This window comes from Nicotiana attenuata, unplaced genomic scaffold, assembly GCF_001879085.1.
Source record: "Nicotiana attenuata strain UT unplaced genomic scaffold, NIATTr2, whole genome shotgun sequence".
Lineage (NCBI taxonomy): Eukaryota > Viridiplantae > Streptophyta > Magnoliopsida > Solanales > Solanaceae > Nicotiana > Nicotiana attenuata.
This window is the reverse complement of record NW_017670944.1, coordinates 170914-188981: the sequence shown is the minus strand read 5'-3', so window position 1 is coordinate 188981 and position 18068 is coordinate 170914. Positions and strand designations below refer to the sequence as shown.

General features: G+C 36.3%; 1 protein-coding gene across 1 annotated transcript; it reads left to right on the top strand.

Annotated features, from left to right (window-relative positions):
* Window positions 1–7371: 7371 nt before the first annotated feature.
* LOC109244683 (protein Mpv17) lies at window positions 7372–15674 on the top strand. The gene is made up of 3 exons (XM_019411818.1): window positions 7372–7750; window positions 12666–12757; window positions 14781–15674. Exons 1-3 carry the CDS (start codon window positions 7598–7600, stop codon window positions 15187–15189), a joined length of 654 nt encoding a protein of 217 aa, XP_019267363.1. The 5' UTR covers window positions 7372–7597; the 3' UTR covers window positions 15190–15674.
* Window positions 15675–18068: the final 2394 nt, after the last annotated feature.

The window sequence follows — 18068 nt, the reverse complement described above, 5'->3', positions numbered from 1 at the left end:
TAAAGGCCCTGAAGCCAATTTTGTCTCTGACAATAATTTTAACATCACCCACTTGGATGTGGCAGACTTCTTTGAGCGCCCTGATGGAAAAATAGACCACTTGATCGGTGATGGATCCGTGGTTAAAGATGATTGAGTAGTTTAATTTTTATTTTTCGACTATTCTTAATAGCTAGTGAATAAACATCATGTAACCATAGTTCTTTACATAAGTAGTAGTCATTAGTATTATTTATTTTATAAAATAGTATTAGTTTTTCTCGCATGTTTCTACTTATATTAAGAAGACCAAAATCCCTCATCAGAGATGGCGTCAACTTTCTCCCAAACGATTCTCACTAATTTTTACATTTGCTTAACAAAAATGATTTATTTACTTACAATTATGCACTTCACAGTTCTCAAGTATTTACAAGTAGTTTATTTTGATTGAGCACCAAATTAAATATGACACAATGTACATTTTACGTGACATGTCACATTGCAGTAAATATCTCTAACTATATGGTCACTACGCATAATTACTATTCATATATTGAATCATAGACTTAACTTTGTTTCATTTTTTTCTCTATAAATACTAATATTTATTTGTATATTTCTTTTGTATGTCAAATAATGGGAAGCAAATATGGATATCTCACAAAGCAAACTTGGATCAAAGTTTAATTATAAAAATATTTGTTTAATTGATTCATGTACGACACATACAATATTCAAAGAGAAGAAATATTTCTCTCATTTAAGTATGTGTAAGGCAGATGTTACTACAATTTCGGGTAGTAGTAATTTAATTGAAGGCTTTGGAAGGGCTACTATATCTCTGCCTAAGGGAACAATACTTATCATAGAGAATGCAATGTTCTCCTCCAAGTCCAAGAGGAACTTGTTGAGTTTTAAAGATATCCGCAGAAATGGATATCATATTGCGATAATAGATGAGAATAATCTTGAATATCTCATCATTACCAAAAATGTCTCTGGCCAGAAAAGGGCTATTGAGAAGTTCCCATCTTTGTCTTGTGGCCTGTATTGGACAAGAATTAGTGCAATTGAGGCACATTCTATTGTAAACCAAAAGGTTACTGATTCCAATACTTTTGTACTTTGGCATGATCGATTGGGACACCCTGGATCAATTATGATGAGACGAATTATAGAAAACTCAAATGGGCATCCATTAAAGATATGATTGCGTATGTATATATCTGTATCTAGAAGTTGCCATTCTATCTACCATGAGAACATTTTGAATTCCTTATATGTAGTTGTAATTAAATATAACATAAATTTGAAATGTAGTAAAACTAGCTTATAACTTTTCTCGTCATTAATTATTTACTTTGCTGAAATAAAAGTTGTGAGTATAAACTTATGACTTCAAAATTTATAAAAAGGTGATAGTCCAAACTATTTCGACATTGCGGTGGTGGCACATATTTGTTTTTGACTAACAACGTTGTCAAGTAGAGGAAGAAGCGCTGCTCAGTGAAGAGACAGTAATGAGGTGACATTATTGCTCTCACAATAAAGCACCAAACCNTAATTCCCTCTCTCTCTTTCTCTGCAATATTGCTCTTGTTCTTTAGTTATTTTATAATACGTTATCAGCACGAGACTCTACCGTCTCAAGAAGCTCTTTGAGAATATTAAGGTAATTTTTCTCCTTTTTTTTTAATTATGACTGACATTATGAAAAGAAAGTTCGTTGCCCTTGAAATTTCGGGCAAGAACTATATGACATGGGTGTTGGATGCTGAAATCCACTTAGATGCAATGGGTCTTGGAGACGCCATTAAAGACAGAAATAAAGCATCCACCCAAGACTGTGCTAAGGCCTTGATTTTCTTGCGCCATCACCTTGATGAAGGGTTGAAAATTGAATATCTCACAGTCAAAGATCCACTTATTTTGTGAAATGGCTTAAAAGAAAGATATGACAACTTAAAGTTGGTCACTCTTCCACAAGCACGATATGATTGGGCTCATCTGAGGCTCCAAGACTTTAAGTCTGTTTCTGAATATAATTCTGCGATGTTCAGAATTACTTCTAAATTGAAACTCTGTGGAGATACTATCACTGATTATGATATGCTTGAAAAAACGTTTACAACGTTTCATGCCTCCAATAGGGTTCTGCAACAGCAGTACAGAGAGAAAGGTTTCAAGAAGTACTCTGAGCTGATTTCTCTTCTCCTTGTGGCTGAGCGAAACAATGACTTGCTCATGAGAAATCACGAAAATCGACCCACTGGGTCTACACCATTGCCTGAAGTGGATGAGGTGTATTCCCATTATGCTAAGCGTGGAAAAGGTCGTGACTCTATTCGTAGTCATGATCGTGATCATGGTCGTAGCCGTGGTCGTGGCCGTAGACAAGGAAGAAATTTTCCTGGTGTTAATCATCCCCCAAAGAGAAATACCACCAAAAGTGGAAAGGGAAAGATGAGAAGCCAAAAGCAAATGGTTCAGAAACTGAATGCTATCGTTGCGGTGGAAAAGGGCATTGGGCAAATATTTGTCGTGTACCAAGACATTTGGTTGAGCTTTATCAAGCATCTCTAAAGAATAAAGGCCCTAAAGCCAATTTTGTCTCTGACAATGATTTTGACATCACCCACTTGGATGTGGCAGACTTCTTTGAGCGCCCTGATGGAAAAATAGACCACTTGATCGGTGATGGATCCGTGGTTAAAGATGATTGAGTAGTTTGATTTTTATTTTTGCATATTCGTAGTAGCTAATAAACCTCATGTAATCACATTTCTTTACATGAGTAGTAGTCATTAGTATCAACTCGTATTATTTATTTTATGGAATAATGTTAGTATTCGTTTTAAACAATGTTTCAATTTGCTTAATTTTCAATTAATATATTTTCTTTCATTAAAGTAACGTTATGATTTGCAAATAACCAAGTTAACAGGTTATGTGAAGGCTACTTAAATTTTTTCCGAGGAAATTCAAATCTTTAATTTTTATTGCAACTGACATGCTAAGTTGCTAATTGTTACTCTATTAAACAACTTTTTAGGGTAATTAAATGTGAGCTAAAAGCACAGAAAATAAAAGTATTTAGTACTGTGACTTTAGATTTATCAAAGCACCAACACATCAATCATCTTTTAGATACTATCATTAGTCAATAACGTAGACTAATCATCCATTCATTATAATGTAATAATTTGCATTATTATCAAATCGAGAACTTACAGTTTTTTTTTTCGCAACTGACATGCTAAGTTTGCTCGAAATTGCATTATAAGTCATTATTGAGTTATTGACTTCACTTTGTCTCTTTTCCTTTATCTTTGAAAATACTAATATTTATTCATATATTTCTTTTGTATGTCAAACTATGGGAAGCAATTATGGATATCTCACAAAACAAACTTGGATCAAAATTCAATTGTAAAAATATTTGTTTAGTTGATTCATGTACGACACATACAATATTCAAAGAGAAGAAATATTTCTCTCATTTAAGTATGTGTAAGGCAGATGTTACTACAATTTCGGGTAGTAGTAATTTAATTGAAGGCTTTGGAAGGGCTACTATATCTCTGCCTAAGGGAACAATACTTATCATAGAGAATGCAATGTTCTCCTCCAAGTCCAAGAGGAACTTGTTGAGTTTTAAAGATATCCGCAGAAATGGATATCATATTGCGATAATAGATGAGAATAATCTTGAATATCTCATCATTACCAAAAATGTCTCTGGCCAGAAAAGGGCTATTGAGAAGTTCCCATCTTTGTCTTGTGGCCTGTATTGGACAAGAATTAGTGCAATTGAGGCACATTCTATTGTAAACCAAAAGGTTACCGATTCCAATACTTTTTTACTTTGGCATGATCGATTGGGACACCCTGGATCAATTATGATGAGACGAATTATAGAAAACTCAAATGGGCATCCATTAAAGAATTTAAAGATTCTTTTAAATGATGAATTTTCTTGCACTTCTTGTTATCAAGGCAAGTTAATTATTAGACCATCACCAACAAAGGTTGGAATGAGTCCCATGCGTTTTTGGAACGTATACAAGGGGACATTTGTGGACCTATTCACCCACCTAGTGGGTCGTTTAGATATTTTATGGTCTTAATATACGCATCTTCTAGATGGTCTCATGTGTGCCTATTGTTATCACGCAACCTCGCGTTTGCAAAACTAATGGCACAAATAATTCGATTACGGGCGCAATTCCCCGATAATCCAATTAAGTCTATTAGACTTGATAATGCTGCTGAGTTTTCATCCCAAGCATTTAATGATTATTTCTTATCAATTGGGATAAAAGTGGAACATCCTGTAGCTCATGTTCACACTCAAAATGGTCTTGCAGAGTCTTTAATTAAACGTCTGCAATTGATAGCAAGACCGTTACTCATGAAAACGAGGCTGCCCACTTCTGTTTGGGGTCACGCCATTTTGCATGAAGCAATTCTAGTTCGTCTCAGACCGACAAATTATCATAAATATTCCCCGTTGCAATTAGTTTTGGGTCATGAACCTAATATATCCCATTTAAGAATCTTTGGATGCGCAGTATATGTGCCTGTAGCACCGCCATATCGCACCAAAATGGGTCCGCAAAGAAGGTTAGGAATATATGTTGGGTTTGAATCGTCCTCCATTATTCGCTACCTCGAAACATTGACGGGAGATTTGTTTACTGCACGATTTGCAGACTGTCGATTTGATGAGACACTTTTCCCAAAATTAGGGGGAGAAGTTGGTGAAACCAAATGGGAAATTTTGTGGAAAAATCCATCATTATATCATCTTGATCCACGTGCCTCTATTTGTGAAAAAGAGGTGCAAAAGATATTCATTTGCAGAGAATAACAAATCAAATGCCAGATGCATTTACGGATTTGAAAAGGATAACAAAATCACATATCCCTGCAGAGATGTTCCAATCCGTATTGATGTCCCTATTGGACAATCTTCTAGTGTCATAGCTAATGAGTCAAAAGCACGCCTAAAACGTGGCAGACCATTAGGTTCCAAAGATCGAAATCCTAGAAAAAGGAAAACAAATGATCAAAATGACACTACGAAAGAATCTCATGAAGAAATCCACGATTTAATAAATTCTGAGATTCATGAGGAATCCACTGAGCCCGAGACTCAAGAAAATAAGGAACTATCAATAAATCCAATCGATATTGAGACACATTTGAATCGAGTGGATATAGTGGTGGATTATGTCTTTGCATATAATGTTGCTTCTAGCATTATGCAAGAAAGTGAGGATCTTGAACCTCAATCTGTTGGAGAATGTCGACAAAGACTTGATTGGCCAAAATGGCAAGAAGCAATCCAATCAGAGTTGAATTCACTTGCAAAACGTGAAGTTTTTGGGCCTGTAGTCCAAACACCTAATGGTGTTAAGCCTGTTGGCTATAAATGAGTCTTTGTACGCAAAGAGAAAATAGAAAAACGAGGTACAAAGATATAAGGCACGCCTTGTTGCACAAGGATTTTCATAAAGGCGTGGTGTCGATTATGAAGAGACATATTCACCCGTTATGGATGCTATAACGTTCCGTTATCTCATTAGTTTTGCTGTCCATGAAAAGCTTGACATGCATTTAATGGATGTGGTTACCGCCTACCTTTATGGCTCACTTGATAATGAGATATACATGAAAATGCCCGATGGATTTAAAATGCCAAACGCACATAATTCACAGTCCGGGAAATGTTTTCAATCAAATTGCAAAGATCTTTGTATGGTCTAAAGCAATCAGGACGAATGTGGTATAATCGTCTTAGTAAGTATTTATTAAAGGAAGGCTATATAAATGATGCCATTTGCCCATGTGTTTTCATAAAGAAAACAACATCGGAATTTGTTGTACTTGCCATATATGTTGATGACATAAACCTTATTGGAACTCCTATAGAACTCCAAAAGGCAATTGATTATTTAAAGAAGGAATTCGAGATGAAAGATCTCGGAAAGACAAAATTATGTCTTGGTTTGCAAATTGAACATTTGGCAAACGGAATTTTTGTTCATCAATATACCTACATAGAAAAGGTATTGAAACGGTTTTACATGGATGGAGCACATCCATTAAGTACTCCGATGGTTGTTCGATCACTTGATGTGAACAAGGATCCATTCCGACCTCAAGAAGAGAATGAAGAGCTACTTGGTCCTGAAGTACCATATCTTAGTGCAATTGGTGCACTAATGTATCTTGCCAATGCTACAAGGCCTGACATAACTTTTTCAGTTAATGTCTTAGCAAGATATAGCTCTGCTCCCACAAGGAGACATTGGAATGGGATCAAACACATATTGCGGTATCTAAAAGGGACTACCGATATGGGCTTATTTTATGACAACAATTGCAGTCCCGATCTTGTTGGTTATGCTGATGCTGGGTATTTATCCGATCCACACAAGGCTCGGTCTCAAACAGGTTATGTGTTTACCTGTGGAGGCACTGCCATATCTTGGCGATTGACTAAGCAATCAATTGTGGCTACTTCATCTAATCATGCTGAGATAATTGCTATTCATGAAGCAAGTCGAGAGTGTGTGTGGTTGAAGTCTATAATACATCTTATTCGAGACAAATGTGGTTTGAAATGTGACAAACTACCCACAATTTTGTATGAAGATAATGCAGCATGCACAGCTCAATTGAAGGGAGGATTCATAAAAGGAGATAGGACAAAGCACATTTCACCAAAGTTATTTTTCACACATGATCTTCAAAAGAATGGTGATATCAATGTGCAACAGATTCGTTCAAGTGATAATATGGCTGATTTGTTCACAAAATCTCTACCGACGTCAACCTTCAAGAAGCTAGTGTACAAGATCGGGATGCGAAGGCTCAAGGATGTGAATTGATGCTCTCATCAGGGGGAGTTAATGCGTGCTGTACTCTTTTTCTCTTACAAGGTTTTGTCCCACTGGGTTTTCCTTGCAAGTTTTTTAACGAGGCAACCAAAAGGCGTATTATTAGATATGTGTACTCTTTTTCCTTTTCTAGAATTTTTTTTCCCATTGGGTTTTATTTTAGTTAAGGTTTTAATGAGGCACATTACTTATCGAGTAGACATTCAAGGGGGAGTGTTATGAATAGAATTCTATTTGGAGTGAATGTCTATCTTGTAGAGAGTTTTACTTTGAGGCTAAGTCATTTTTCCCTTATAAATAGAGGGGTCTTACCTCATTGTAAATCATCCCAAAAATTCAATAAGAATTCACTCTCTCTCTGCAATATTGCTCTTGTTCTTTTATTATTTTATATAATATATCTTTTTTTGTTACTATTTGACATAAAATGTACAACACCCATTTAATACCTGCTGTAATAATTTAAGACTAAAATAGATAAATAAATAAATCCTCAAATTGCGTGACCAATTTCAGAAGAGGAAGAAGGGGTTGGTTCATCGAAGCAAAAAGCTTTTCCCCAGAGAGAGTGAGGGAGCAATTCAACCATTTCCATTTGTCAAAAAATCAATATATCTTTCATCCTTCTCACTGTGTGTGTGCGTGTTTTGTGAGCACATTAAATAAGAAAGAAATAGTCTTTGTTAGGTTATACTAGTGTGTTTTTTTACATGTTGCGGCTGTGGAAATGGTACCAAAATTGCTTGGCAGTACATCCGGTGAAGACACAGGTCATCAGCTCCGGTTTGATTTGGGGTTTTGGGGATGTTGCTGCTCAAGCCGTCACTCACTACACTGCCAAAAAACACCTTCATCTTCGCACTGTAAGCTTCTCTTTTTCTTTTTCCTTTTTTTAAAATCCTATTTTTGCATTTTTTGTTCAATTGGGCATTTGGGTTTTTTTGTGTTGTTTGTGTTAGCAATGGGTTTCTGGTTGTTTATGTGGTGGCTCTGCTATGAAATTAGAATGGGTTTATCTTTTAATGTTGATTCATTTCCACATTGCTTGTGGTGTACATTAATTATTTTTACTCATTGGGTAGCTGTGGAAGAAAATGAGTGAGTAGGACCCAAGGGTTTGGGCGAGTGGTCAATGAAGTGATAGGAGAAGGATGAGGTCTTAGGTTCAAATCTTAGCAGAGGAAAAAAAAAAGGTGATTGCTTTCTATCTGCCCAAGCCTTGGTGGTCAGAGTTACTCGGTGCACGTGCTGGTAGGAGATAGTAGATACCGGTAGAATTAGTCGAAGTAGCTCAAGCTGGCGCAGATACCATCGTCATCAAAAAAAGGAAAATAAGCAAAGGAGAGAACACGGGGTGGGGGAAGAACCACTCTAGGAGTATTCACCCCATGAATGCGTATTACTAATAAGTTGTAGCTAGGTTGGACTTAGGGCTAAAGAGAATCCTTTATTTGTTTTATAGATAAATTATTGGATACCTGAATAAACTAAACACAAATAGAGCAAAATGTAGAGGATTGATACAGCCGACCCTAACCAGTTTGAGAGCGAGACGTAGTTGTTGTTGTTCTTCAGTTGATGGCTAAAGAGGCACAAGTCAAAACCATAGTGTCTGGATTTCAGATCTCAATGGTTTCGTCACCCTGGTATCCAGTTTGACCTTCCCTATCTCTATCCTAGGAGTAGTTGGACCATCAAAAGACTATTCTTATCTTCTAAAGTTACTTAAATAGCATCATCCACCATTGAGTAACGATTTACTTGCTAGCACTTTGTTGCTTGTACACTATATTTGGTTGAAGCCGGAAAAGGAGAAGGGTAAAAGGGGGGGAGCTAAATGATTTACTTTCCCTGAGGCTAGTACTTATCCTTTTCCTCAAGGTGTATGGAAATATGGATTTCTACTTCCTCCTTTCCTCTTCTTTCACTTCCTAAAAAAAGCAATTTTTTCCTTAGCCTATCTCTTTTATTTTCTGTCGTATTGCTACTCCTCTTTCACCCTATCCGAACTAAAAATCTTTATGAGTGCTATACTTTGAGTTGGGTTTTCTCAAGGCATGCTAATGTCACCTTTGTTTATTATTCGGAAGCTCTTTCTCTTGAAAACTTCATAGAAAAACCCCAAGATACGGGCTCACAAGCCTTTACAATTACAAGTTGAAGACTCCAATTTCTTTGCATCGGCTATTATTTGTGATTAATGCAGCCACAAGAGTTTGCATATCACAGAGACAACAACAACAACCCAGTGGAATCCCACAAGTGGGGTCTGGAAATGGTAGTGTGTACGTAGACCTTACCCTTATCCGAGGTTGTCAATTTTGAGCGATGCAAAATAGGTTCTTTTCGTAGGGCGGCTGTTTCCGATAGACCCTCGGCTAAAGAAGATGAAAAGAGACAGTGGCGCAGTAATATCAGAGTAAGCAAGAAAGAAAGAGAGATAACGTCAGCAACGTTATAACCAGAAAATAGAGAGAAAGCAATAACAATAAGCAGTACCAATGGTACAGTACTATAGACACAATAGAGTAATATGGATACAACAAGAGCCACTAGCACCCTAAGACACTACACTATCGGGCTAGTCTCCTACGATCTAACCTGCAGCCCTAAAGAAGTAACATAGACACAATGGAAGCCACTAACAGCCTAAGACAAACATACGCTAGCCTCCTACTTCCTAACCTACAACCTTAATGCTCGCCCTCCACAACTTCCTATCAAGGGCCATGTCCTCGGATTGCATATCACAGAGAGCACTATAAAATAGTGAAAGTTGTTTTCACAAAGATCACATAATATCACGACAGATGCTTTGACACGCTCATATTAATTGGACTATATTAGTCTACAGTACACCTTGACGGAGTAAGCCTTTTCAATGACTAGACTAGTGAAAGTGGAATCCATTTCCCACACCTTAATTCACAATAAAATCCTTTCACTCATAATTTTTCTTTGCCACAATACCACAATAATGAAAGTGTTTAGCGTAGTGCTTGGTCTAAGCGATATATCCTTAACCATCTTGTTTCTTCCTTTGTGTAAGGCTCCATTGACCAGGTAGTCCAATTAGAAATGATGGATTCGTGGTTTCTGACCTTGGATGACCGATGGATTTCTGGGGAAACAAATCCTTATTGTACTTGGAGATCTGATATCTCCTCAGTTGTCATCTCAATATCCATTTACGCCACTTCACTTTAACTTAACCTTAATCAAAATCTTCTCATAACGCTACTTGCAGCTGTATGGATTTGTTCCTCTGAATATTCTTCCATTCATGCTAGGAGGTGAGACCACAACATAGTTGCTACTTATACCATGGATGAGCATTGAGCTCATTATTATTGTTTTGATGAATAATTAGTTAATCACCTTTTCCTATTTGTCACTATAGAAAGATCTTAGTTGGAAATCCATTTTAAAGTCATGCTTCACCTTTTCTTAAGAATGCAGCCAACTCAACTTAAAAACTTGACTATCAACTCTCATCTCCTTGCTTCTGGAACCATGATGAGCCTCTCAGATACTCTTACTTTAGTAGAAGGAAGCCTGGGAGTATAAATTCTCATACCGTGGAGTTCCTCAATTATAATTTGTTTGGCGATATGCAAAGAATGTGGGTATTATTCCATTATTTGTGTCCTACCAAAGGATAGTTCCTTCTGATAAGCTATATAAAGCCCCACATTGCGTTTATAAGGGCATTCAAAGATGTCTATAAAGGTCTTGAGTCGCTCATCTGTTGCCTCAAGTTTTTGGAATGCTCAGATTCTTTCATGACATTTAGAGTCAACCTTTTACAAGCCCATTCTCGCACTTGCAAGTATGTTTTGAAGTTCACTGTTCTGTGCTCCAGAATCGATTAACATGTGCAATATGGTGTTGAATTATATAATGACTCACATCGGGTATAAGGTGCGTCCAATTGGTTTAGAGTAATTAGACCAGCTTGAGAGACAACAAGGGTTGGGTACTACTTCGGTGAGGCATTTTTTTACTTTTGGTGTTCACTTTTGGCTTAAGGCATGCCGTTCAACACCTTCGCGGATAGGCACTTGCCCGCTAGATTCATTTTATTTTCTCTTTTTGCCCTTCATATTGCTTGTTACGGGGGTAACTGTCTTTTAAGGCTATTGTACTTGTCTCATTATAAGAATAGATAAGAGAGATCGATATATCACCCTAATTTGCAGCACCGACCTTCAAGGGTGCCACCCTAATGTGCAAGAGACAACCTTCAAAGCTTCGGCCTAATTTGCAGCAATATCCTTCAATGTTGCTCTTTTCCTCCTCTCTCGCACAAACTGCTGTATCATCGAGTGTTTCCTCCATCCTCCCCTTTTCGTCTCTATATTTTTCCTTTGTTCCTTTTCCTAAAATATTTTAAATCATTTCTAGTCAAAAACAAAAAAACTTGCTTTTGAGAAAGTTTAGAAGTAAATATTTGCAAGGTATTAATATTTCGTTTCTTCTGCATTCCTTCTTTTATTGAATGGGAATGTTTGTTGAACCATGGGTAGGAATTTCAGAAGTTTTAGTTATTCAAAGGTATTATTCCGGAGAACTTTACTGTTGTTCAACTTGTAAATAATAAAAAAGGCTGGGTGGTATCCACACGCGTTGTTTCTGGCCCTCTGATTCTGTTTACTCTACACTCAGGGGAAGGATGATTAACTCCTTGTGCTTAGGGCACTTCTTGATAGTTTTGCCAGTATTTTTAAATGTGGAAAATGTAGAAAGCTGCATTGATCTATTTGGTTTTTTAAGTGCAAAGCCTGATAAAGCACTTGCTTTAGTGAAGAACAACTGGTTGGGAAGAAAATTGATACAACGTTACAAAATATAACTTAAAAAACAAACTACATTAGATGGATCTGAAAAACTACAATAAAGTAAATTATGTATATGGTGAAACCTGTGTCAAATTATTTAAAACCACTGGAGATTTAGATTGAGGTGCAACAACACAATTTTTTAAGCTTTTGATTGAGGGTGTACGACTACTTCTCTTGTCTCTTCTGGAATATCCAATCCAACTTAATGACTAGTTTTCTTATACTAAATTTCTAATTTCCTGTTCTTAATTAGTAACCTTATTATTTTTTTAACAATATAGCACTTTGCTGCTATATTTATTGAATGGTGTTGCCCTTTTCAAAACACACCATACGAGCCTCGTAACTTAACCTAATTTTCTTTTATATAATAGTAATTAGTGGATGGCTTTTATTGAGACATTTGCCTTATCTTTGGTGCCTGCACTGAAGCTCTTTCAGCGGCTGGTATAACTAGCATCTCGTGCTTCATTGCTCAAGCCCACATTTAACAACTCTTGAGTTTTGCTGAGTAGTGCAATGCTGATTCAAAACTAGCTCATTATGCATATTAATTAAGTGGGTGAGTGGTTTTGCTTCCATTAACAGAAAAGGAACAAATGAAGGAATAAATTTTTTCTTTGATGTTACTGATACAAATAACAACATTTACTCTTGATTACTTGTCAAAGCAGGAAGGTTTGCCTTCAATTTTCTTTGTTAGTTTTTTTTTGTTCGCTACAACCTTAGTTCGTTCTTGTGATTGCTGAAATCAAGACAGATCCGGTGCCTTTCTATTTTAGTCCTTTCACTCATACTGAAGTTGTTTGCAAGAATCGCCTTTTTAAGAATATAGGAAGTCTGATTTTCATGTAATAGCTGTGTTCTTGCATGACATTGAGCCGTTTGTCTGCCTCTGATGTTATTTATTGGGAAATGTTATTCCTTTTTACTGCAGGATAAAGATAAAGAATTTGCAATCAACTGGAGACGAGTTGCCACAACAAGCTTGTTTGGCTTTGCGTTTGTCGGTCCCGTTGGCCACTTCTGGTAGACCTTTTTTTGCTTATTTGCAATGTGTGTTAGCTTCTGATTAGGTCACTGATCTGCCACGCTTAACGGAGTGACTTTGTTTTTATTATTGTTTTTGTTTTTGATGAGTAGTATTCTGTGATTACTATTACTTCATGAGGTGCATTTCTTTTTGAGGGGGCTGACGGAGTCTGGCATACTGGCATTGTTATGTCACAGTTATCAATTAGTTGTCTCTAATAAAATATACTTCTTTCCTTTTTCAAACAATAGCAAAAATGTAGTCTCAAATTCACTGGACCTTTCACAAACCTCTTTTGAGATATCTCAAGTTTGGGCGCTAATGTCAATTTATATCAATCTAGCATCTTTATGGTGGAAAGTTCAGTAACTTTTTAGTAATTGTGAGGTAAATTTCATGCTTGCTGCTATATACTTTGTTCAAGAATTTTGCTGCTCTTAGACATTGTACACTTTTGTCATCTTTTGTATATCTGCATCTTCTGGATGCCTATTGATACAATTTCTTACTTCATTAAAAAAGAATTTTTGCTGGTCTTGCTAAATCTGCATAGTTTGTCCTTCATATGTAGTTAGTGATGCCCCAAGTTGCTTGGACTCTTTACTTTCAGTGCCGCACCCATGTCGCCACGATGTGGGGGTTGTGTGGGATCAGTACCAGATCTAGATCTGGTCAACTGAATTTGGGTACTTTGACCAAAATCGACGGAGAAACTCGGGACAGATATGATGATTTCTGAATTCAAAACAAAAGCTAGGGTGAAATTGAAAAAAATGGAATACCTTGTATAGAAACTTATATGTCAGTCCTTTTCCTTTATCTCCTTCTTGGATTACCTTGTAAGTTTTCCACATAAAATCTCATAATACATATTCTCATAACTCTATTTTCAGGTATTTAAATTATTTTTAGCCGAATACCCGCGCTCATATCCATACTGGATCCGTGCCCCCGAATCTTAAAATTTTAGATTATGAAGGATCCAACCTCTAGATCCGCATCCGCATCGGACATCCGTGCTGAGTCCAAGCAACTTAGATGATACCACAGAGGGACATACTCCTATTTTGGCTCTTATATGTGTTGCTACATCTGAAAGTACCTTCTTGTCCAAAACAAGTTATCGTTGAATAGATTTCTATCTTGGCATCTGATATAATGAGTTTTCTGCAACTTTACATAGCGTAGCAGTAAATATTGATTCTTTGTAGCAGTAACTGCAAATTGGAATATGTCTTCCTTCGCATGCATCTCTTTAAACGCTTTGGTCAAAAAAGTACTGGAACTTTATTGTGATTTCTTGGATTTATCTTCATTTCCTCTCTTCAAGGACAACAATCGAACTGTCTAATGTATTGATGCATGTCACTTTGAAGTATTATATAATAAATTCTGCATCCAATTTGTAACATTCAATAGATAAATATGAAGTTTTAGTTTAACATCAATGTCCTTCCGTATCGTCCCTCTCAATCTATGCAGTCCTTACATTCTAGCTTTATATCTAGTTAAATATCAAGTACTCAGTATCTGTTTATTTTATATGTGCCAGTGGTGATGCCACCATTGGAATCTTTCCCCTTGTGATCTCTTCTACACTTTACTAAGTGGGGTTTTTAGTGCATATGACTTAATCTATTGGAAGACTTGGCAAAACATAATCCAAACCAGTGTCAGACCACATACTTAGACTAAATCTTTTCCTGATATTGGATTCTCCTGCAAAATTAATTTCACTAGTTTGTTTGGTAGAATGTACTTGTGTAAGTACTTGAATTTCTGGTGACAAATGCTTTGCCTGGCATAAACAAACTAAAGAAAGAGATGTTGGAATTATGTAGCTAGACATGTGTCATTTGTGCTCGGGAATAATTTTTTGATGTGCTTGAGCATCTTTTATTAGCGTGTTATGTTTAACAACTGAAAGTAACAAGTCTTGAGTGGCAATTGAATAGCCTGCAGATAAATTTTACTTCCAAAATGTTGGGGTGAATGGATCTCACTATTCTATCTGTTTAGGTACGAAGGATTGGATCGCTTCATAAGGTTGCGACTTCAAATGCAACCTAAATCCATGCGTTTTGTTGCTACAAAAGTGGCACTTGATGGTGTAATCTTTGGGCCCCTGGATTTACTTGTCTTTTTCACTTATATGGGCTACTCCACTGGGAAGAATACTGCTCAAGTTATTGAAGGTGTGAAGAGAGACTTTCTTCCAGCCTTAATACTAGAGGGCGGCATATGGCCTGCTGTGCAGGTAGCCAACTTCCGCTATATACCAGTTCGGTATCAGCTCCTTTATGTCAATTTCTTCTGCTTGCTCGATAGCTGCTTCCTTTCATGGATTGAGCAGCAGGAAGATGCCGCGTGGAAGCAATGGTTGAAAAGCATTGTGCGTTTAAAGGAACAAAAAGAGAAAGGTGGATAACTCCTCCTTTCACCTCGGGAAATGTATTAGTTTTGGAAAACCCTTTTCTCTTTGATAACCAGGCACAGTTATATTAGGCTAGAGACATGTTGAAGACAGGCAAAGTATTTACAGGAATCTTGGAGAGCGCCAACCTGGAAATTGGTAGTTGGATTCAGTAAAAGTGATAGCACTTTGTCTAGCTACACTATTTACAGGTTGAAGTTTAAGATAGCTATTATCGACAGATCTTCATCCACTATTTGAATAAGCTTGTGGAACTTTTGATACTGTCAAAGTTCAGATGCTATTTTTATTGGTCCTGTATTACGAGCTACGACAAAGCTATACATTTCGATTGATGTTGTTTTGCTTAATTTCCCACCTCCCCTTTGCTCTTGCTTCATATTTGATATTAGGAGTTCATTTTTAGCAAACAATTGAATTGTGATGAAATACTTCCTTTTGATTGAGAAATTGAATTTGATTGCTCTCAAGCACTGAAATCTGTTGTCTTTTGTCTTTGTTAATGTTACAGTTTTGTTTTCCATGGAACTGATGGGCATGGCTGAGAACAGACCATGACATTTCTTGATTTCAAACTCTTATGCTGAATTATCCTTTGGTCTTTGTATGGCAAAGAAGGGGACTCATAGTTCAGTGAAGAATTTGTTGTATTCCTTTTTTGCCAAAATGTGTTTCACATTTCTATTCAAGGATGTCTCCACATAATGCTTGTCATCTTTCAATTAAAACACTCTTTAACATATTTAAATCAACTTAGTCAAAAGAATCTGTTCTGCACTCTTTATTCTCCACATTTATTTTTATTTTTTATTTAAAAAAATAAATAAAGAGTCAGGTGTTTGAATTGATAGAAAATACAATTTCAAACCAATAACAACAATCCAGTAAAATCCCACAGGTAAAAATTACAATTTCAAACCAAGAAAAAAAAGTACCAAACCTAGCAGAACCTAAATTATGGGGATTTTAAAGTAAATTTGTATTCCAGAAAACCAAATAAATGTTATAAAATAAAAGCGACTTAGTAAAATATAAATAAGAAACAGAAATAGGAAGAAGGAGTATTTAACTTCTTTTGGTGTGTCTTTACACTGCCATTTACATAGCCTTTTATAGGCATAAAAAATAAAGACTACCATAGTAAAATAGTGTAAGGGATGTACATAAAGTGGAAATCCATCGACAAACTATTCATACATGGACTTCATCCTCATACTATTTACAACACTCCTCCTTGGATGGCCATGTAAAAAAAAAATGCATCATTAAGAGCTTAATAGGAAAAAAATGCGGGAAATACATAGTTATTTGCAATATACATTATTTGCTGCTTTATTAAAAACCTTACCAGGAAAACCCAATGGGACAAAACCTTAGTTAAGGAAAAAAGAGTACATCGCATATTTTTACTCCCCATGATTAAAATATCACTTAAGGTCTCGGAGACGCCGCATTCCAATCTTATATATTAACTTCTCAAATGTTGAGGTTGACAATGCCTTAGTAAACAGATCCACCAGATTATCACTTAAACGAACTTGTTGAACATCTATTTCACCATTCTTTTGAAGATAATGAGTGAAGAAGAATTTTGGTGAAATATGTTTTGTTCTGTCTCCTTTAATATATCCTCCTTCAGTTGAGCTATACATGCAGCATTGTCTTCATACAATGTTGTTGGAATATTTTCTTTCAAAGAAAGATCACATGTTTCCTGAATGTGTTGAGTTATTGATCTCAACCAAACGCATTTTCGACTTGCTTCATGAATGGCTATTATCTCTGCATGATTAGAAGAAATAGCAACCATAGTCTGTTTTGTTGAACGCCATGATATGGTTGTACCTCCACATGTAAATAAGTTGCCTGTTTGAGATCGAGCTTTATGTGGATCAGATAAATATCCTGCATCTCCATAACCAACTAATGCTGACTTGGGATTCATTTGAATAGAATAAACCCATATCAATGGTCCCTCGCAAGTATCTGAATATATGCTTAATACCATTCCAGTGTCATTGTGTTGGTGAAGAACTAAATCTTGCTAACAAGCTTACTGAGAAAGCTATATCTGGTCGAGAATTGTTGGCAAGATACATTAACGCCCCAATTGCACAAAGATATGGTATTCGACACCAAGAAGCTCTTTATCATTTTCATGAGGTCGAAATGGATCTTTATTTATATCAAGTGATCTTACAACCATCGGGCTACTCAATGGATATTATTGATCCATATAGAATCGCTTTACGATCTTTTCGGTGTATGTTGATTAATGGACAAAAATTCCATCTTTCATATACTCAATTTGTAGACCAAGACAAAATCCCATCTTTCCAAGATCTTTCATTTCAAATTCTTTCTTCAAACAGTCTACTGCTTTTGGAAGCTCCCATGAGTTCCAATGATATTCAAATCATCAACATACACAACGCTTATAACAAATTCAGATCCAGACCTTTTTATAAAGACACAAGGACAAATTGGATCATTCTTGTACCCTTCTTTCAACAGGTACACACTCAGGCGATTATACCACATGCGCCCTGATTGTTGCAATCCGTATAAGGATTTCTGAAGCTTTATTGAACAAGTTTCTCTAAAACTTTTATATGCTTCAGGCACTTTAAATCCTTCGGGAATATTCATAAAGATTTCATTGTCTAATGAGTCGTACAAATAGGTTGTGACAACATCCATTAGACGCATATCAAGTTTTTCATGCACTACCAGATTTACAAGATACCTGAACGTGATAGCATCCACCACAGGAGAATATGTCTCCATATAATCAATATCAGGTCTTTGTGAAAAATCCTTGTGCCACAAGTCGTGCTTTATATCTAACGACTTCATTTTTATCATTTCGTTTT